Below are 22,553 nucleotides of genomic sequence, written 5' to 3'. Positions count from 1 at the left end.
TTTATTAAACTGCTTTAATTTGGATGGGTGTTTTCTTTGTAAAAAAAAAAAAAAAAAAATTAAAATACATTACCCTTGTGCGTCAATCAAAAAAATGTTACTCAGAGGTCCTCAGAGGACAAAAATGTCCACGTCAAAAAACTGCCATAATAATATTATATAATAATATTATTTTCCACTTTCAATGAGTTAATTTTTTTAACCAACATCAGTCCTGATCATAACTACCAAATATTCATTCAGTTTCTGGATTTTAACCCTTTAAATGCCAGTTTGTTTATATAATACCACTGTTGTTTTTTCTGAAAAAAATAAAATAAAATAAATATTATTTTCCAGATACTAAATGCTAAGGGGAAATAGTTTTTTGGATTATCACAGTCTGGGATGTGTCAATGAATAGCAACAACATTGATTTTGATGCATTATTATTTTTTGTGCAGTGTCAGATAAAAAAACCCCAAATAAAAAAAACAAAAAAACACTTAGGACCTTAAAGGACAAAAATGTCCGTATCAAAAAACTGCCATAAAAATATTATATAATAATATTATTTTCCACTTTCAATGAGTTAATTTTTTTAACCAACATCAGTCCTGATCATAACTACCAAATATTCATTCATTTTCAGGATTTTAACCCTTTAAATGCCAGTTTGTTTACATAATGCCAATGTTGTTTTTTACACACACACACACACACACACACACACTTCTCAATACACACATACAAAACACACTCTGACATCCATACCAACACACCCACACAATTTTAGCTGCATCATTTATTCAATTGGCCTGCAGTGCTCTATAATACAGTTAATAAAAAAATAGGAAAAAAGCATGTATTTGCTCCATAGGCTAAACATGAAAAAATGCCGCAATCTGGTGGAGAATATAATTGTTTTTCAATTTTGAAGCCAATTCATGATTTTATGCTTTAATGGCACTGTGATAAAATATTGCAGTTTTAATGGGTTTCAATGGGGACATTTTTGTCCTGAAGGTCCTGAGCATAACTATTTTGTGTACACCATGTATTATAGATGTATTATAGGAACAGAGTTTGAAGTATCAAAATTCCCCCCAAAATACACACCTTTGGCAAAAATGTATGCCGTTGGCATTAACACCGAAAAAACTAAAATGAAAAAGCAAAAATGTCCCGAAGGTCGCACAAGGGTTAAGTAACTGTCACATCACCTATCTATGAAAAACACTATGACAGTACACTGATCACCATTTTAAATGGTGCAATGTTTGAAAAAACATTCAAATCATTTCATGTGTAGGGACTAAATTACTCATAATGCTTACAGAGTTATTTTTGCTCATAAAATGTTATGTTCAAAACTATGCAATGAATGCAAAAACCATTAGAAAGAGCAGAAAAAGACTGCACACTAGAGGGGCTATTGACCTGTTTCAGTGATGTCACTTTTTCCTTGCAGCTGCCATATTTGTGGCCATAAGCAGGAGGAAGCAATGCAGGGCAGAGTTTATATTCCCAGCAGGTATAATATGGAAGCAAAAACACACGAGAGGTCATGATATATTGTGGTTATTGGATGGTTATTTTTTCTGAATTCCATATTTGACAGTTTAATTAAATGTTATCATAATGGTGTTTAATCAAATGAACTCATTAAAACGAATGAATTTTTTTTTTAACAAAACATTGTATTCTTTATCAAATGAAGTGCTTTTATTCAAAATTCTCACAGCACAATCCGAAATAACACTGGAGATATTTTTTTGTCAAATGAAGTGCTGCACAACAGAACATCACAAATGTAAAATGTTGCTTTAATACATTATTATTATTTATTACAGTAAACATTACATTACTATATAGTAGTAATATATTGTTGTCTTTTTCCCCATTTCAACCGTCCATTTAAATCTAGCTTTTATTTTTCCATTTCAGTGTTTGTTTGTTTTTTGACGGTAATTTCTCACCTACAGATAAGCAGTTTGCTACATGCCCCAATGTGATTATGAAACCCCAAAATGCTGTCTTTTAAATAAATGAATATATAGTCTGTATGTGCTCCGTGCTTCATAGCGCTGTGCCCTCTGTCATCTACACACACAGAGTGCGTGTGATGATTATGATAGTGTTTTTAGTGTATGAGCGGCCGGTGGCTTCACACATTTATTTTGAAGCATGCAGCACATGCAGATTATATCTTTATTTTATTAAATGGCAGCCTTTTGCTGTTTAATATTCACACTTGGACTCATCACAATTTTAATTTGATTATTTGTGCATTCAAACATTTATTTTCATCCCTAATATGTCAAATTCTGTGACATTCTATGTTTATAGCTAGGGCTGCAACGACTAATCGATAAAATCGATAATTACCGATAATGGAAATCATCGACAATGAATTTCATTATCGATTAGTTGGATATTTGCAGTAAGCACGGAGAAGCTCCGTCAGTGACGTCACTTCACAGCCAAGTGAAAAATGTGTTGCATGATAAAACTCGTTTGAAAAACAACGGAGACAAGTTGTAGCGGAAAAACAAGACCCAAGTTGTCCAGCGCACGAGAGCACTTTATATACACTTCAAAGAAGATCATAATAAGCATACAGTTTAATGTGGACCGGTTACTGCGTCAGGCGCATTTACAGAGTGCTTGTGCTGTTTGAAGCGCGAGAGTTGTTTCTGTCCAGCGCATCACTTACATTTTACTGCTGTTGTCTATGTTTTATAATGTAAACATGTTATGAATTCAAAATCAGCCGCGTATTTCGCAAAACTGTTTGTTCTTACCACAAGCGAGTCTCTGTTAAACTCTAACGAGCAAGCGAGCACGTGCATCCGTGTCAATCAAATCGATCGCAGTGGAGAAAGGGAGTGCAGTCATTTTGATTAAACTGTCCAGCATCATACCACGAGTACAGTTTCAATGTTGCAATTGTGCAGATTTCATGGATATCAGACTGAAGTCTCAGCAGTCAAGGTGTGCCGGTTTTTAAAGTGTTTTCTCCTGCTCATGTAAGCGCATGTAATACAGTGAGCCTGGATGAGCCTTTTCAGCGAGAGAGTGAATTTGCACAGGGTTTACAGATGACTGTACTTTATTCAGCTGTTTGTAATGCTGAATATAATGTATAATAATGCTAAGGGTCCTGATATTTCAAAGTCCTCCTGATAATGTCACATGTAATGTCTGATTTCACTAGTAAATTTATACTATGGCAAACATTATTTTGCTGGATAACATACGCAATTTTTTTTGAAAAGAATAGTTAAGATACGTAATCAGTGAAAATACTATTTTAAAAACTATAATATTAAAATACTTAAATGTATATACTTAGTGACAGTGTCAAGAATACTGTATGAATCTAACATAATTATGTATTTTTCAGCTGGGCAGAATTATTAATATTTCTATTCTGGTGTTACTATTGCCTCCTGCTGGGCTGATCTTTTGTCCCACTAGATGCCCTATGGATCATTTTACTCTTTAATGATGAGCATTTTTTTGTTAAGTTTACAAGTTAAGCAACTGTTTCGCATATGTCCAGAAAGTAATAATAATAAACATAACTTTTTATGATTCAGGCTTTGTTCAAAGTGTTGTGAGAGTAAAGGATCTTTAATTCAGTAATGTATATCAAACCAAATCCTTATGCTTTATCATTTCAGTTTTTGAAAAATCACATTTTAATAAAATACAAGAAATAAAATTCCATTTTGTCGGACTAATCAATTAATCGTAGAAATAATCGAAGATTAATCGATTATCAAAATAATCGTTAGTTGCAGCCCTATTTATAGCTAATGCCATTTTTATGACTGGAGTGATTCCAACTTTGGTCTTGGCAGAATAGATCTGTTACGCTGATGCTGCAGAGCAAGTAAGGAGATTTGCAACTGCTAGAACATACACAGACATACTGGGATGTGAGAAACGACAATCATACAGGAAACCACAAGGAAGGATCTAATAAAGAACAACAAACACAAGGGGAATATAAAGAGGGAGAAATCAGGAGGAAAACGAGAAGGGCAGGTGAGGCAAATAAATAGATAATGAGGGAAATGAGGGGGTGGAGCCAGGGACCCAGATAGCACACGTACATCTCTGAGATATCTGTTTTAGATCTTTTCATCTGGAAAGCATCACAATCTAATAATCATCTGCCAAACATCTTAAAAAGATAATATTTATAAACATTCTAAATCATAAACGTCTCAAAGACATCTGATGAATGTCTTATTGATATCTGAGAGAAAACATCTTCCAGATGTAAACACACACACATCAAATAGATGTCTGGGTGATGTACGTGTGCTTTCAGGGGAACGACAAGGACTGAAACAAGCAGGGCAGGGAACACAGCAGAAGAAAAACAACACAATATAAAAAGAGTGTCAGGATCCTGCCACTAAATTGAAAAACAAGACTAGGCAGAGATGGCAGACTAGGCTGACAACCCTAGCCATTTTTTATTTTATTTTTTGCCGGTAAACACATTCTTGCTTTGAAAGGCATCCTATTACATAGAAGCAATATCTGACAGTGAGCAGAACCAATATCCTGTTTATGTACATGTCATGATGGCATATGAAATGAGTTCTGCTGAAGCAAGCAGGATTATGGATTCCTGGAACTGCCTCCAAAGTGCACTGCAGCGTCAATCCTCTGAGTATGGCTGGTACTTGGTGTGAATAATAAATGAGGTGTAGACTGAAGGGGCTTTGGATGCAGACAGATGGTGTGTTTTGCATCTCTTTGAAATCTGAGGGATGCACAAGCCAAACGGAGGCATTTCTCATGATGCAAAGCATCAATACTCTTCAAAAGAAAAGCGTGAACATCCCAATTACATCAGATCTTATGAATGTCCTGAAAGAGGTTGAAATATTGTATTTGGGGGCAGATGGTTGGTGTTTAGGTATGCCTTCATGAATTGTCTATGGTTTTCTAAGAACAGGTATTCTAGGGGTGAGGGACTTCCGGTTATGGCGTGGCGCTGAGTGGTAGAGTGGTCTCGATATGCTGCAATAAATAATTGATTTTACAGTTAAAAGCTCTTGCATCACTTACAGAGTATAATTCAGAAAAGAATGCCACAAAAAATGCCGAAAAGTAAAGTGAAGAAAGTGGATAAAACTGAAATGGACAAGGAGTTATCTGACTCGGAGGATCGGAAGGAGGCGAAGCTAATGGCTAACTCCAAGAGTTTAGAGGCAGAGTGTACAGGTGCCGAGAAGACACCGCTGTATAAAGTTACAAGCATGGAAGATATCTTTCACGCAATTGTTTCACTGAAGACAGATTTCTTGCACTAAATTTGAATCCGTAATTGCTATGCTAGCAGACGTCAAGAACCAAATCGGTGACTGTTCTGATAGGCTGACAGAGGCAGAAGGAAGAATTTCTCAGTCGGAGGACACGATTACACAACTCCAAACTACAGCCAAATCCCTCGAAGACAGAATAGACACTGACCTTGAAAGCAGAAGATCTGGAAAATCGTAGTCGACCATCCAATCTAAGGCTAGTGGGTTTACTGGAGAATGCTGAAGGTAGAGATGTGTGTGGTTTTTTGCAAAAGCTGGCTACCTGAGGCATTGGGGATGGAACCGTTACGCTCTCCACTGATCATCGAAAGTGCCCACAGAATTGGGAGTTCAAGTTCAGACAAGAAAGCACCTCTGTGGGCATTAATAATGAAGTTCCTCAACTACAGGGACAAACTCTGGGTAATGAATGTGGCCAGAGAAAAAAGAGAGGGTCTATATAAGGACAAAAGAGTGATGCTTTTCCCGGACTTCTCCTCCGGCATCAACAAGAAAAGACAACAGTACAAAGGTCAAGAAAAGCTTCGAGTGAAGGGCCTGTAGTACAGATTTATCTTCCCGGTGTGGCTTCAGATGGTCTACAAAGGCTCCTCATACACTTTCAAAACACCATTAGAAGTCGAATTTTTTTTGACAAAAGTCATAACAGGAGAGTGTTTGGAGGAAATTTGATAAAAATCCTGGTTCTATAACCTTCAAAGTTCACGAAAGAGACAAAATCCATAAGATTATGCCGATTTGAACTTGACCGGCATATGGGTGAAATGTTTTATGTTCATATGTATGCACGTATATTGTTTCATGTAGGTAACATATACTGTATAACAAATGACAAGTGCGTTTATTTTAAGGAAAGCGTTTGCAAGATGGAAAGAAACACACAGTTCCTCATATAATGATTAGGTGGACCCGGGGAGTATTTAAAGAAGTTAGTTGTTCAGGGTGGGATTGCAGGAGGGTCGTTAGGGCCAGGGGATTCGTTCAAAGTGTTTTGATCTGTTGTTATTATTTATTAAAAAATTTTGTTGGATTTTTTTATATCATCTGGCGCACAAGCTCATTTGGAGGCAACTTTAGTTCAATTTAAGGACATATAAGGAACTTTTATATTCTTTCTGACTGTAAATGTTGTTGAGATTGATGGTGAAATCCATTTAATGGATAACTATGTCTAGGGAGGTTAAGATTAAAATAACATCATGGAACTGTAGGGGACTGAATTATATTAAAAAACTAAAACAGGTCATGTGTAGACTAAAACAATTGCAATGCAAAGTGGTATTTCTTCAGGAAACACGAGGTCTGAAGATGTGTTAAGAGTTAGGAAAAGGTGGCCTGGACAAACATTTTCAGCATCTTATTCTAGTCAAGCAAGAGGGATAATAATCTTAATTCACAAGTTCATACATTTTCAAGTAAATTTAACCATTTGTGATCCCTTGGGAAGATATGTTATGGTCCAAGGTACCCTATTGACAGAAACTTTGAATTTAATCACTGTTTATGGTCCCAATATTGATAACCCCAATTTTTCAATAATTTATTCTTAAGTATCTCCACACTCCAGGGTCATTATATCATAGGCGGTGACTTTAATTGTACATTAGCCCCAACTAAAGACCGTTCATCAGGGCTAGATCATTCTCACAATCAATCAAGAAAAGTTCTGCATAGTTTTATCAAAGATTTAAATTTAATTGATGTATGGAGAAATCAAAAACTGGCAGACATTCAGTTTCCATGTTATTCAAGTACACATAAGACACACTCAAAAACTGACTATTTTTTAATATCAGCCACTCTGATGTAAAAAATAGAGGACTGCTGGTATGATAGTGTAGTGCTATCAGATCATGCTTCTGTTTCTTTAATATATGGAGATTCTAACTTATGATCCGACCCACCAAGATGGAAACTCCATCCTGGATGGCTGGGAGACTCAAAGTTTATTGATTTTATGGATCAACAGATTGATTTAAATTTTGAAACGAATACCTCCGAAACTACAGCTAGCACTAGATGGGAAGCATTTAAGGCGTTTATTAGAGGCCAGATAATTAGTTATACTAAAACAAAGTCTAAATCTGCTAATGAGTATCTGAATGCTTTTGAATACAAAATAAAGGCTTTGGAAATTAGGCAATTTCAGAGGCATAATAATGACACAATAATTCATCAAGAATTGTTGCCACTCAGGACGCAATATGAAGAGCTAGCAGCCTCCAGAGTGGCAAGCAGCTTAATGAGATTAAAAAAAGGTTACTTTGGACTTGTCAAAGAAGAATTATTAAATGCTATAGGGAATATGAAAGCCGGCCGAGTGCCCAGACCAGATGGGATACCGATAGATTTTTATAAGAAGTTTAGCCAGAAATTAATGACTCCAATTTTGTACATGTTCAATGAATCATATAGACAGGGTGGACTTCCTCCATCTTTAAGATGCGCAATAATTATACTACTACTTAAACCTAACAAGCCAAATACAAAGTGTGAATCATATCGTCCAATTTCATTGTTAAATTCAGACACAAAAATACTTAGCAAAATGTTAGCCAAAAGATTGGAAAATCTTCCCAAACATAGTTGTCCGGGATCAAAATGGGTTTGTTAAAGGTCAACAGGGATTTCACAATGTCAGAATGCTATTTCATATTCTACAATGGAAACAGAGCTCTCCTGACATTCCAGTTCTTTCTTTAGATGCAGAGAAGGCCTTTGGTAGGGTAGAGTGGCCCTAACTTTGGGAAATATTACACAGGTTTGGATTTGGAAAAGTATTTTGTTCATGGATAAAAATTTTGTACACTTAACCAAGAGCTGAAATATGGATTAATGGAATAGTCTCAAGGCCTTTTAAAGTAGACAGGGGCACTCGTTAAGGGTGCCCACTATCACCAATTTTATTTCTCTTGGCAATTCAAACTTTAGCTATTGCTGTGAGAACCCACAATAATATCAAAGGAATTAGCATTGGCCCTATTACACATTATAATTCCTTATATGCAGACAATATTATTTTTTTCTTGCAGACTTAAGCTAATCTATTCCAAATGTCCTCGATCTGATTAAGAGATTTGGAGCTTTTTCAGGATATAAAATAAATCAGGCTAAATGTTCTATTTTGTTTCTTAATTGGGAAGAAAATTTTAAATCTTCATATTTAGCTACAGATCTCAAAATTACATTGTCGTTTACATATTTAGGTCTTCAAATTGTGCCTGAATTGTGGGATATGTGGAACATGTACCAATAGAAAACCTAATAAACACAGGGTTAAAAAAAAATAAATAAATAAATAGGTAGGGGTGGGAACCGAGAACCAGTTCGTATTCAGAACGGTGCCATTTTAAAACAAAGTACAAGAATCGAACTGAAAAATAGTGGCTAATGTTTCTTGAACGTCTGCATTCTTAAAGAAATGTCGATGGAACACCATATTAAAATAGTAGGGCTGTCAAGTTAATGCGTTAATTTAGTGTGATTAATTGTATAAAAAGAATGTGTAAAAAAAAAATTAACGTGCCCCCTGACGTGCACGTAAATTCTGTAATAAAAGTATGGATTTTCCTACCATACAAACCGCTAGTGAGCGGAGAGCTCTTCCAATGTTCATTACGTATGTGAGACGGTTGTAGAGGCGATGTCAGCAAGCGAAATCACTGACTTTTTCAAGCTTTAAGCACATCTTTTTTTACGAGCTGCATGAATAGGTGAACAGAATGAGAACCACTCACTGAGGAAGCACAACAGGTAGGCGAAACACAACAGAATACAGGAATCTTGAGACATGATTTTCAAAGTTTCCACTACTTTTAATTTGACAGAGTGTCCTAAAAATGCAGTGTTTATGATGCTGAATACCAGTGAGATGCTCCAAACACATCCGTCTGAGGCACGCACATGTAGATAGAGCATCAATTAAAATAGCTCAGATGGAACGCAAGAACGTATACTGTGAGAACCGGACACATTGTCGAACTCAATGCAAAACAGATTGCTGTCAACTGCAGGCTTGTTCAATGATATGAGAATAAAACAAACAATAAATTGAGTTCTTAAGCCACTTTTTGTATTGTCTAATCCAGTGGTTACCAACCCTGTTCCTGGAGGCCCCCAAACACTACACATTTTGTATATTTCCCTTTTCTGACATACCCAATTCAGGTCTTGGAGTCTCCACTAACGAGCTGATGAGTTGAAACAGGTGTGTTTGATTAGGGAGATATCCAAAATATGTAGTGTTGGGGTGGGGGGCCTCCAGGAACAGGTTTGGGAACCACTGGTCTAATCGATGCTTTATTCATCTGCCACAATAATACAATTTATTTCAAAACTGAATTTCAATCCGTATTATATATTTATGATAGACAATCTACATATTATATTTATAAATATTTTAATTATTATGCATTATTTAAATAAATGATCTTTATTTTGGGGCCTTTCTAAGCAAATAATGATGTATGCGATTAATTGTGATTAACTTGATTAATTAATCGGTATGTCATGTAATTAATTCAGTTAAAAATTTTAATTGGTTGACAGCCCTATAAAATAATCTACAGTGACACCTGCGCTTCTTTATTTAAAGCATTAGAAATAAATTATGTTTTATTTGAGTTGTAAGCTTGCAGTCTAAGTAGAATGTGATGAGAGAGAAAGACTGGGTGCTGCAAAACAATACAAAACAATAAAAAACAATAAATAGACAACACGTCTCTCTATGGCATTGTCCTCATTGGTTGCGTGCAAGCACAAACGAGTTCCATTAGTCAAACAATCTAGACAAGGAAAAGGGCTCTCTTCACTGAATCAGTTGGAGCAGTAATTGACAGTGTTGTGTAAGGTACTCATGAAAAAACCCCACTACAATTTACTAATTACATTTCTAAAAATAGTAATCCGATTACTTTACTAATTACTTTATTGGTAAATGTAATCACATTACTAATTACTGTACTTTTAAGTTACTTTCTAAAACATTTTTTTCAGAAAAGTTTGTTTTTTCTGTACAACAAATTCAAAATAATGTCTATATTTCCTCATTGTCACATGCAAGTCATACACTTGTTTCTCCCATACAATTACTTGTAAGGGGACTCACAGTGCTTGGCGGATTACTTGTGAATTGTAATCAGGTACTGATTACAAATTACATGACAAAAAAGCAATCAGTAACGTAATCTCAGAGATTACATTTTTGTGGTAATCTAATCTGATTATATTGGATTACTTTCAACCCAATTCTATTTTATTTTAAGTCACATGCATTTGAGTAGAATAATCATTTTAACATAAAAGTACAAAGAGGAAGAAAATGCATTCCATTCTTTATTACTAACAAAAAGAGCCTCACAAAAAGAGCTCTTTATGACATTTTTAAAAAGTGCATTACATTTTACATGGATGAAATTATTATTATATTTAACAGCAATGACAGTGCATGGCCAATTCAAAACACTGAGACATAAAGTTAATTTTAAGAGCATAAAACAATAGCAGCATTATAAACAATAATGACCATAAAATCAACATAAAACGATCATATAATGAATGAAAATTAATGACCGTAAAATCAACAGCAATGACGTTGCCTACGTCAAAGCTTTCATCTAAAAACACTGAAACACTTTTAACCCTTACTGCTTACTGATAGTTCATCACCTATTCCAAAGCTGAGGTACAAGATATTATATTTTGAACAGCAAGAATATTCTAAAAGAGCAGAATATTTTAAAACAGTAGAGTTACACCGAGTCACACAAGGTTTATGCCAAGTTTCATGCAGTGGACTCCACTGCATCAGCAGCAACAGTAGAGCGATGGGCTTTGTTTCATATTGCTGCACATTTTGCAGTTGAACTATTGTGTACCCTGTGAGCAGGACCCTTATGCCCATTTTACACCTGATCTTTATGCAGTACGTATGCAGTATGTATTTTTTTCAGTGCCCATGTTAACAGGTTAGAGCATTCAGACCACACACGGCTACAGCACGGCAATGCGTTGTAGGAACGGTGCAGAAGCAGCAGTGCAGCGATCATTTCCACACAAGTCTATTTTTGCTGTGCTGCACGCGCTGAATTAAGTGTTAGCGCATTATTCGTGGTCAAAATGAACATGGATTGACACGAAAATGTAGCAATTTCACCATAAATGCAAATAATTAAAGTTAATTTAATTAACTACTTTTATTTATTTATCACACATTATATGTTTGCAAATATACAGTGAAATTCTTTTTTTTTTTCCCACATATCCCAGCTAAGCTGGGGTCAGAGTGCAGGGTCAGCCATGATAGAGTGCCCCTGGAGCAGATAGAGTCAAGGGTCTTGCTCAAGGGCCCAACAGTGGCATCTTGGCAGTGCTGGGGCTTGAACCCACAACCTTCTGATCAGTAACCCAGAGCCTTAACCGCTGAGCCACCGCTGCCCCCTGCTGTGTTTCACAGTCACCATATTACTTTCAGCCCTGGGTAAAGCAAAGAAAACCAAAACACTATTACCAGGAGTTGCAAAAATAACAAATGCGATCAGAAGTATATCTAAAAAAATGTTTCATGTGAAATACACTTCACAACATGTTATACTGTGTGTGGGGGAGGGGGGAGACACTCGCATCTCAACAGAATGCGGCAATCATGTGACAGGCTGGTGGTGAGAATTACACCTTACCTCACATTTGGAAAAACAAGACATAATGCATGACGCTCGTCTCATCGTGGAGGTGGAAAAACATAAAGTTCTCTATGACCCGCAGGATTTCTTGTATAAAGATATAAATGCAAAAGAAAAGGCATGGGAGGCAGTTGTTGTTGTATTTGTGGTATCCAGAGGCTGTGGATCAGTTGCACACCGCAAATGCATCTTATGTGAAAGCACAATCAAGCGCGTGCTGCTTCTGCACCGCGTACGCACCGCATATGTACTGCAAACGGATCATGTGTGAAACGAGCGTTAGAGATGGCATCCACTAGATCCTTTGAAGCAATTAAGTTTAATGTGTGAGCACACCATTGGTGAGGTAGTAGGAAATAATAATAATAAATAAAAAAAAAAACATCTAGTTCATTCAATGAACATGAAATCAACAGCAATGCTAGGTCAAAGCTAACAGCTCAAAAATCTGACACACATATTTTAACCCTTACTACTTCGTAATAGTCCATCACCTATTCCTTATCTGAGGTGCATTTCTTGTAGCGTAAAAGGAGCACATGCTCAAAATATTCATCTGTGAGACTATTGTGCTTCGGGGTAAAAAAATTAGGATACTGATATGAAAATGATCACAAAATTATTAACAATTTACTGCCATTGCATTGTTACTATGTAATCATGTAATCAATAAAAAGTAACTGTAGTCCAATTACAAGTATTTCAAAATGTAATTAAATCCAATTACAAGTAGTTTATTTTTGTATTCTGATTACAATCCAGATTACACGTAATCCGTTGCTACCCAGCAATGGGGACTCGTTATATGTCTCATTATATTTCTATTTATTTTCTATTATTTTAAAAATATGTGCAGAGTTAGGATTGCCCTGAGACTCCAAGTGTTCCGGTTACATTAAAGTGCATCATTCTGCATCTAGGATGCGCTTAAGGGGTTTCTAAGAAAAACTTATATATAAATATATCATCATAACATCAAATTGAAATACTTACAGAATCTCAGTATTTTAAGGCAACTAAATATCGTTGTAATTGTCGAATCTGGAGGTCTGTGGCAATTTCCAGCCCTAAAAGTCATGCCTAAGATTCTCATGTAATGCTGATTTCAGAGATGTACAGGTATATGCGCTAAACAGTACATGAAGATATTAGTTAGTATGTGAGTGAAATGTAATTGTATGAGGTATATCTTGTATTTTGTACTTCAGTGTCTTCAGTTATATCTAATAAACCAAGTTATGAGTGTTCTTTGTGGTGCATCACATACCACCTACCTCTGATCTTGTGGATGACCAGGTCCACTTTGCCATAGGTGCCCTTGCCAAGCTCCCTGATCACCTCATAATATTTATTGATGTCCACCTTCTCCAAATTATGTGCAGTGATGAGCTGCAGCTCATCCAGGATGTCAATGGAGGAATGGGATGTGTGAGGGGAGGAGCTCATTTTTCCAGAGGGAATGGGCAGTTACCACGACGAAGTAATGATTTAGAAATCTGTATGTTGGAAATAGGAAAAGAAAAGCAGATTCTTGATATGGGTGTATGTTTAACTAATTGAAATCTTGAAAAATGTAACTTCTTCAAAATATTTTTTTCTTAAAAAAAAAAAAAAAAAAAAAAAACAGAAAGAACAGAAAACTTATTCTGACTGAAGAATCACCCATATAAAAGATCCATCAAAGTTACAGAGATTGAGAGGTCTGGCAACTAAAGCAAACGAGTTCTTACATAACCTTATGCATCCTGCAGCTCACTGATCTCTGTTGTGTGGAGCCACTTTCATGTGCACATTACAGGCCGTATCCGACATGACAAGAGAGCTGAACAAAAGATCAGAGGGCACAGACCCAGACCCCAGTGCCATTTGTAACACCAAAATCACATAGTTCCATGTGGCTTTTACTTCCACACCACAAACCCCCTTTCGAAAGGCATCCGAAGACAAACTTATTATGCATATTGCGTAACGCCAATTCACAGTTTTTAGCTAATATGCATTTTATTAGTTTATCAAATGAGCTTAATATTTACATTTATATATATATATATATATATATGCTATCTTAGATTTACAAAAATTCTATCCATTGAAAAAGACTCCACATGTAATTTTAAAATCATTTGTTTGTTCCGTATGCTTACACAGTATATGTGGCACCGACAATCATACCACGGTCCAAATCATTGAGATCAAATTTTTTCCCCATTCTGATGGTTGATGTGAACAGTAACTGAAGCTCCTGACCCGTATCTGCATGATGCTATGCACTGAACTGGTGCCGCACAATTGGCTGATTAGATAATCGCATGGATGATTGTTGGTGCCAGACGGGCTGGTTTGAGTATTTTTGTAACTGCTGATGAATTTTCACACACAACAGTCTCTAGAATTTACTCAGAATGGTGTCAAAAACAAAAAACATCCAGTAAGCGGCAGTTCTGTGGATGGAAACACCTTGTTGATGACAGAGGTCAACAGAGAATGGCCAGACTGTTTCGACCTGACAAAGTCTACAGTAACTCAGATAACCGCTCTGTACAATTGTGGTGAGAAGAATATAATCTCAGAAAGGGTTGACGCTGTTTTGGTGGCACGAGGGAGACCTACACAATATTAGGAAGGTGGTTTTAATGTTGTGGCTGATCGGTGTGCATATATATATATATTACAATTTAATAATAGAAAATACAAATAATACCATAGCAAAGACGCACACAAAATTGCTGAATTTAAATAAGCTTTAATTATTTTTTAAATATTTAAGTGTTTTAGCATTTAAATAACATTTTAACATATATATAAATATATATATATAACATATAATATTAAAATAACAGATTATATAATATTTACATACAGTATTTATTATTAATTTTAATCTGATGCAAATCATGAACACAGCTTTACGATTTCTGTAGGAAAGTGGATATCCACAGTCTACCCGCAGATTAATATTATGGAGGATGAGAATTTAAGGGATTTAATGCCTATTGCAATGAATACTAAACCTATGGGGACTAAAGCCATCTTTACACAGCAAAGGTGGCACAGAAGCTGTGCAATTAAGTGGCAATTAGGTATATTTTAACAGAGCAGGAATAAATGTATTTACACAGCTGTTGCAAATGCATAAATAATGTTATGAGATGAATATTTTAAATGTAAAATTATGAATATAGAAATATGAAATGAATGAAAATATGAATGAAAACTCAACCTATGTTGGGGCTACTTATTTGAATTAGTCAAACTCCCACTTAGACTTTGGGAAATGTTTAATGTTACTTGAACTGGTGATATTTTAGTGCAATTTTATCTTTATTTTTATTTTTTTTCTCCTCTTTTCTCCCCAATTTGGAATGCCCAATTCCCAATGCGCTCTAAGTCCTCATGGTGGCGAAGTGACTCGCCTCAATCCGGGTGGCGGAGGAGAAATCTCAGTCAATTTGCACATCTTATCACGTGGCTTGTTGAGTGCTTTACCGCGGAGACATAGCGCGTGTGGAGGCTTCATGCTATTCTCCACGGTATCCACGCACAACTCACCACGTGCCCCACCGAGAGCGAGAACCACATTATAGTGACCACGAGGAGGTTACCCCATGTGACTCTACCCTCCCTAGCAACCAGGCCAGTTGGTTGCTTAAGGAGCCTGACTGGAGTCACTCAGCACGCCCTGGATTCGAACTTGTGAATCTTTATATTGTTGAAGGTTTTGTTTGGAAAATATAAATAAAGCATTTTATTGGCTAAGATGAAAATAAATTCATTTTTGACAGGAAAATATGTATAAATGGTGTCAAATTTCAGCATTTTCAAAATCTGTGTTTAATCACGATTAAAAAAGAAAAAAAAATGTGATTAATCATGATTAAAAAAAATTTATCGACTGACAGCCCTAATATATATATATATAATAAAAAATAATAATACAGATCATTAAAATGGATTACAGTATTTTGGCACACAAGTAAAGCATTAAAAAAAATACAATACAAAAGTGCCATATTATTGAACAAGTTCACAGCGATCCATTTTGCAAGTGAATTCGTCAATCAGTCTGAGATTAAGGGCTTGTTCAAGGGCACGTCAATGTACCTCTGCATTAGACAAATGCTTTTGGAGCATCTCGGTTGCATCACTTCATGAACATGCTGTTTTTAGGTCACTGTGTCAAGTTAAACGAAGTTTGAAACTTAGAAAAGCACATCTTGAGATCCCTGCGTTCGGATTTGTGCTTCATCAAGCTTTGTTTGAACAAGAATGTGTTCTCATCTTGTGCTGTCTGCTCTTGGTAAGTTGCCAATACAGCTGGAGTTTTGCTTACTGCCCCCTGGAGGGGACATGATTAATTGCGTTCATTTTTTATAATTAATATAATATAATTAATCGCACCGAATTAACGTGTTAAATCGACAGCCCTAATATTTATATAATATTGAGTATTGAATATTTACTGAAAATTCACTAAAACTATCTGAAAACATTGTATATATATATATATATATATACACACTACCGGTCAAAAGTTTTGAAATACTTGACTGAAATGTTTCTCATGATCTTAAAAATCTTTTGATCTGAAGGTGTATGCTTAAATGTTTGAAAATAGTTTTGTAGACAAAAATATAATTGTGCCAACATATTCATTTATTTCATTATAAAACTAAAATGTAATTAAAAAAAAAAGTTTTTGAAATTGATGATTTGGACCAAATAATAAAGAAAAGCAGCCAATAAGTGCCCAACATAGATGGGAACTCCTTCAATACTGTTTAAAAAGCATCCCAGGGTCCTCAAGAAGTTGGTTGAGAAAATGTCAAGAGTACATGTCTGCAAATTCTAGGCAAAGGGTGACTACTTTGAAGATGCTAAAATATAACACATTTATTTTGATTTATTTTGGATTTTGTTTAGTCACAACATAATTCCCATAGTTCCATTTATGTTATTCCATAGTTTTGATGAAAAAAAAAAAATTATAATAAAGAATGAGTAAGTGTTTCAAAACTTTTGACCAGTAGTGTGTGTGTGTGTATATATATATATATATATATATATATATATATATATATATATATATATATATATATATATATATATATATCACACACACACACTCACACATAACAGATAATATAATATCTACTTATATATTTGTATAATATTAAATATTTAATATTTATTATAAAAATAACTAAAAACTATTTATATTAGACTGTCGGTAGAACAGACACTATAGGCAGATTGACTATCTATTAATTAGATGTTATTAGTCGATTCTTATAATCTCAAAGCGGTCAACTATCAGCCGATTAATTGTAATTAATTAATTAGAAACCACTCAGAAAAGCTTAGCAACCTACATCACCTTAGAATTGCACTGGTGAGTTCTGCACAGGCAAGCACAACTCACATTTCCTTCAGTATATGTAAGAATCTAGTTTGCCTCTCATCTGTTTTCACTTGAGTGGAAAAACAATGAATAGTACATTATGAAAATGAATTCAACTATTCATATTCTGATATTACACTTCATTCTGAGCAGCTGAAAGAGTGCTCAGTGGTAAAATCTGCTTATTTAACAGACTGCTGGTAAGATTTGTGAATGATAGTCCTGCCAGTCCTCATTAATAGATAAGAATGTGTTGAATTAGACAGGATATAAACACTTCCTGTACATCAACACCATCTGTGGAGATCTGAATGCGTGCGCGCGCATGAGAGAGAGAGAGACAGAGAGAATATGGATTTGCCAGAAAGAGTGTGTTTTTTGGCTACTCATCAAACACTTTGGACACCCTCGTGTGAACAGTCAGGTTGCACAAATCTGGAAACACACACACACAAAGCAGATGAAAGGGAAAGAATGTCAGGTAATTAGGAACTGTTGATCAGATACAGAAATGAAGACTTAATAGTTCCTATCCAGTAAGGAAAAATCATTCATTATTTACTCTCCCTCGTGTTGTTTTCTGGTATTTTTGTCCTTTCTGGTGCTTGACAGTCATAGTCATTATGAAATAATCCTAAAATCATTCATGAAACTCTACATGGCACAATCTTATAGGCCCTTTGACATGTAATCTGTTAGCCAATTAAGATGCTCTCTTTGTCTAACATACAAATTGGCTCAGTTGTTTGCAGGTGAGGCGGTTTCATTGTAGCATGCTACAAGAGTTTTAGCTCTGAAACCCTCCTCCTCCCCAGCACCGAAGGTCTAGATCTTCTTCAAGGGGATTGTATGTATGTCTAATTGTGCCGCAGCACAATTTGTATGTTCTAGCAATAGCAAGTCTCTCTCTCTCGCTCTCTCTCTCTCTCTCTGTCTGTCTGTCTGTATCTCTTTCTCTGTCTCTTGTTCCATTTTTAAATCCCTAACACTGAAGTTTAAATTCAAACAGGTTCCTGATAATCATTCAGTTCTTACAAGAGTGTTTGACTTTCTGTAGAGTGTCCTGTGTGGTTGCTAGGCAGTTCATGGATGGATGGATGGATAGATAAGGGTTTTGAAAAAAAAAAAGAAAATAGAAAAAAAAATTTAAAAAAATAAAACAGGTTTGTATAATAACAGAATGATGGCTTTGCCAAAATAATTATAAGCAGTGACTGGATGTCCTTTTCAAAGCTAATCTTTCCAGTGGACCTACACAGAACAGCCCACACAGTTTCTCCTCTCCTGAGGAAATGGTGTCATGTTGTAGCACAGCTTGCTTCATGCAGCTCTCCATAACAAATGTGCTGAGCGTGTGCTTTGTTGACCTGTTCTGTTCCTTATCTTACATTCACTGTTTATTTCTCTGGCTCTCCTCCTCCAGCCACTGCTGCAACAGATAAAGTGCTGTTGACTGCCAAAAATCCTGTGCTGAGCCATTTAAAGCTAATAATCATTTCATACAGCTTAATCAATGCTGTGCGTCCACTTACAGCCACCACACCGAACATTCTGACAGTAAATATCCATGTATTTCCTATCACTTAAAGGGATAGTTACCCCAAAAAATTATTTATTTGCCCTCATGTTGTTTCAAATCTATACGACTTTCTTCAGTGGAACACAAAAGGAGATGTAATGTATTTTAAGCCACTCCTGTTGTTTATGTGCAGTACAAAAGTTGTTACCATTTCAACAGCAGTTTATGTTTTCAACATGCAAGACAAATCCATTTGAATGATTCTGTCACCATGGTAATCAAGTAGTGGACAAAAGCAACACAAGAGGAAACTGAAAATGGACTTGGTACATTGTGTACTTTTGGATAACCATTTGCTATCAGTCTTGGTAGTGAATAAGATTTGTCTTGCAATGAAAACAGAACTAGGCAGGCTTCAGAGCAGGATTGAAATAGCTATTGGAGTTATGGTTTAATCAGTTTATAAAGGGGTTACATATGTAAGCCTGCTGATGGGGTTTGCAGTAGAAATCCCTCTACTATTAATCACAACAGCAAGCACGTGTAGTGAGAGCGTAGAGAAAGTGCACATCCAGATTCCGGATCCAGTCTTCAGCCCTATGAAATCCGTTTTATTTCTCTTCCAAATTCCATGTTTTCCATTTTATTTTTTTCTGAATTCCGTGTTTTAAATTTAAATACCATTACATTCTTTTTATCAAATGAAGTGCTTCTATGCAGATCCTCACAGCACAATCCAAAACACAATATTGGAGTCATTTTTTTATTTTTTTATTTATTTTTTATTTTATTTTTTTTTGTGTCAAATACAGTGTTGCACAGCAGAGCATCACAGTATTGATAAAAGCATTAATGAAAACTTTTATTTAGTACTATTCATATCAGCACTCTTGCTTTTGGGATATTGCTTAAATGTAATTATTATTTTATGATGATTATTATTATTGTTAATATTATTGTTTATATACTGTATATACTAATACACAGTAGTAGTACATTTCTGTTGCAATTTCTGCCATTTTAACGTATCTAGTTAAATTTGGCTTTTTTTCCATCTTTTTTTTTTTTTTTTTTTAAACATTGTTTAGTATGCTTTTTAAGCCGTTTGAATTACAGAGACACTAGGGGTGTCCCCATAAACCACATTTATAGCATAATACTCTCGTAATTATTAGTGTGTAACCTAAAAAAAAAATCCTTGTAAACCACAAAAACCAACTCACACACACAGCACTCATGGTGTTATGAAGCACATCAAAGGCAGCAGGCTTGGCTAATCTCTGCATTTTGTGTCCACGCTTGGAGAAAGATTAGCAGAGACACTTTTTTTTGGTTTGAGGCTGCTGTCCCTCTCTGCTGTTTTCACAGCGGACACAACTCAACACTCAAAGACTAAAACATCAAAATGTGAAATGTGAAAACTAAATTGACCCTATTTACTTTCTTAACGCATGCACCTGATCTTATTGTGAATGATCAGTGGACCAAATTATTCAAAAAAATAATTAAATAAAAATAAAATAAAAATAAATAAATAAATAAAACGTTTGTCTTCATAATCTCTTATTATGAACATAATCTCTGAAACAACTTTCTTTTTCGAATGACATCACTGTGCATATTAAGTTTTAAATAAACTGGCAATATTTGGTGCTTGATTTTATACTTTAAATGAGGGCTTTTTTCTCACCAAGCATTTAAAGCATGAACTGTTTCTCATTCGTTTATGTCGAAACAGTCAATTTAATCAATTCATTATTACACATTCTCAAGATTGAGAATTTCTGCCTTTTACCCTAAAAATGTAATCAACATTGACTCATATTTTTGCCATAATATGTATAAATAAAACTGTAATAGAATAGTAAAGGTGAACTCAGTAAGTTTTTAGCTGGTTCTTCTTCATCCCAATTGTGCCATTGGTTTTAGACTTTTTACTGACACCTACTGTCATGGAGGTACAAAGTTTGTTTACTAAGTGCTGCCGCTTCACACCGAAGATGTTGGTTTATGTTCTGTTTTGTTACTTTTAGTCTGTTTTTCATCGTCTCATACTACACATCTGTATAATAGACTTTAATGTCATGTACTTTAATGTTTGAGCATAGGCTAAAAAGTGCTAAGTAAAGTAAACATGTGTTTAAGGGCCAAGCCTCAAGAGGCTGTAGCCCCTACTGCATCTGTTGTTTTTCCGTATTATTATTATTCTTCTGGCTGGGAGTCTATTGCAGCCCATAGAACCATGCATATGGACATTTTTCCTAGAGACATAATTCTTTTTTTGTCTGATTATTATTGATGATTCCAATGGACCCATTACATTGTGAGTATATATCATTTTACCTGCTCCTGGATTTGATTTTCAGGAGCATTTTTAACCATATAAAACAAACAGTGTCTCATCTGTTGACTTCAAGCTAATCAATTCATTAACACAAATTCTCAAGATTGAGAATTTATTACCGCTTACCCTAATTCAATCAACATCAACTCATATTTTATGCCATAATATGTAGAACTAGGACAAAAATAAAATATTAAGAACTATACCCCAAGCTGGTCTTGAACTTTTTTTTTTTTTTTTTGCACTTTTTTGTCACACATTTTGAATTTTTGGGGGCATTTTTGTCATTTTTAGTGGCATTTTTGCCTTGAGCCCCATTTATTTTCTGCAACTGCCCATGTCGCCCCTGCCTAAATCCGCCACTGTGCATGGGTATCAGTGTGAACAAAATATCTCTTTTAAATGCAACTGACATTTATAAATAAAGTCTTGAATGACATGTCTTTATTTCACTCCGGGTTACACCTGCCTGACAGACAGCTCAAGATGTGTTTTGGCTGCCTATTGTTCTTCAGTGCATTGCTTTCTATGCAGATTACATGGTGATGGGATCATCTGAATCAAGACATTTATGTCATTAATACTGAAAGAACAACAACAACAACGAAAAAAAGCATGCTTCTGCTTGATTGCATGCACTACACAATAGCAATAAGGCAATGTACCATTATAATGCACATAAGAAATATAATGCACTTAAACCTTTGGAAGTGAGGTCTGCATTATTTAAACTATCTGCACGTTTTTATTTTTAAAGCGGTTCTCAGTTGCTTTAGTACAGAACAGAATGGCAAATGATTATTACATTGCGCATCAATATATATGAGTAATAATAAAGTCAAATAAAACGTTTCCTACCTTTCAAGACACAAAAGGATGCGCAAACTGCCGCTGTCATTCCGTTAAGCGCGCAATGGTAATTACTTGACATCTGGTGTAGTATATGTATATTTCAGCTGCCTTTCCTGTTATTTTCTTAAAGGTTTTATATAATATTTGTGATTGTTTCTCGGTCGCGCACCATCACATAGCACTGATTTGTCTGTCAGAGCGACCACTGTTGCCCTATTGTCTCTCCTTTGGTTGTGTATGTAGGTATTTACAGCGCTGCACCCGCCCACCGCACTCTGGACCAATCAGAGAAGAGAGCGCTTAAGTCAGTCCATTCTGTCTCCGTACAGATTTCTCACAGCGTGCGTTTCTCATGGAGAGTCAAGACGCAAGGTGCTGTTATCGCACTGACAAAGTCTTGGAGTTAATAACATGAAGCTTCCACACGCGTGGA

The 22,553-nt window shown here is 35.5% G+C and overlaps 1 protein-coding gene across 1 annotated transcript in view; it reads right to left on the bottom strand.

The window, feature by feature from the left end:
- The window catches only part of LOC127452305 (serine/threonine-protein kinase SBK1-like), a 33,809-nt gene extending 11,488 nt beyond the window's left edge, over positions 1-22,321 (bottom strand). The window contains exons 1-2 of the mRNA XM_051717688.1: positions 22,127-22,321; positions 13,282-13,503 (exon numbers count right to left, since the gene is read on the bottom strand). Coding sequence (XP_051573648.1) covers positions 13,282-13,453 — 172 coding nt within the window. The 5' untranslated portion in view covers positions 13,454-13,503; positions 22,127-22,321. The remainder of the gene's footprint in view (positions 1-13,281; positions 13,504-22,126) is intronic.
- Positions 22,322-22,553: the final 232 nt, after the last annotated feature.

This window comes from Myxocyprinus asiaticus, chromosome 14 (assembly GCF_019703515.2).
Source record: "Myxocyprinus asiaticus isolate MX2 ecotype Aquarium Trade chromosome 14, UBuf_Myxa_2, whole genome shotgun sequence".
Taxonomy (NCBI): Eukaryota; Metazoa; Chordata; class Actinopteri; order Cypriniformes; family Catostomidae; genus Myxocyprinus; species Myxocyprinus asiaticus.
The sequence above is the reverse complement of the archived record's forward strand: the minus strand, read 5'-3'. Positions and strand labels throughout refer to the sequence as shown.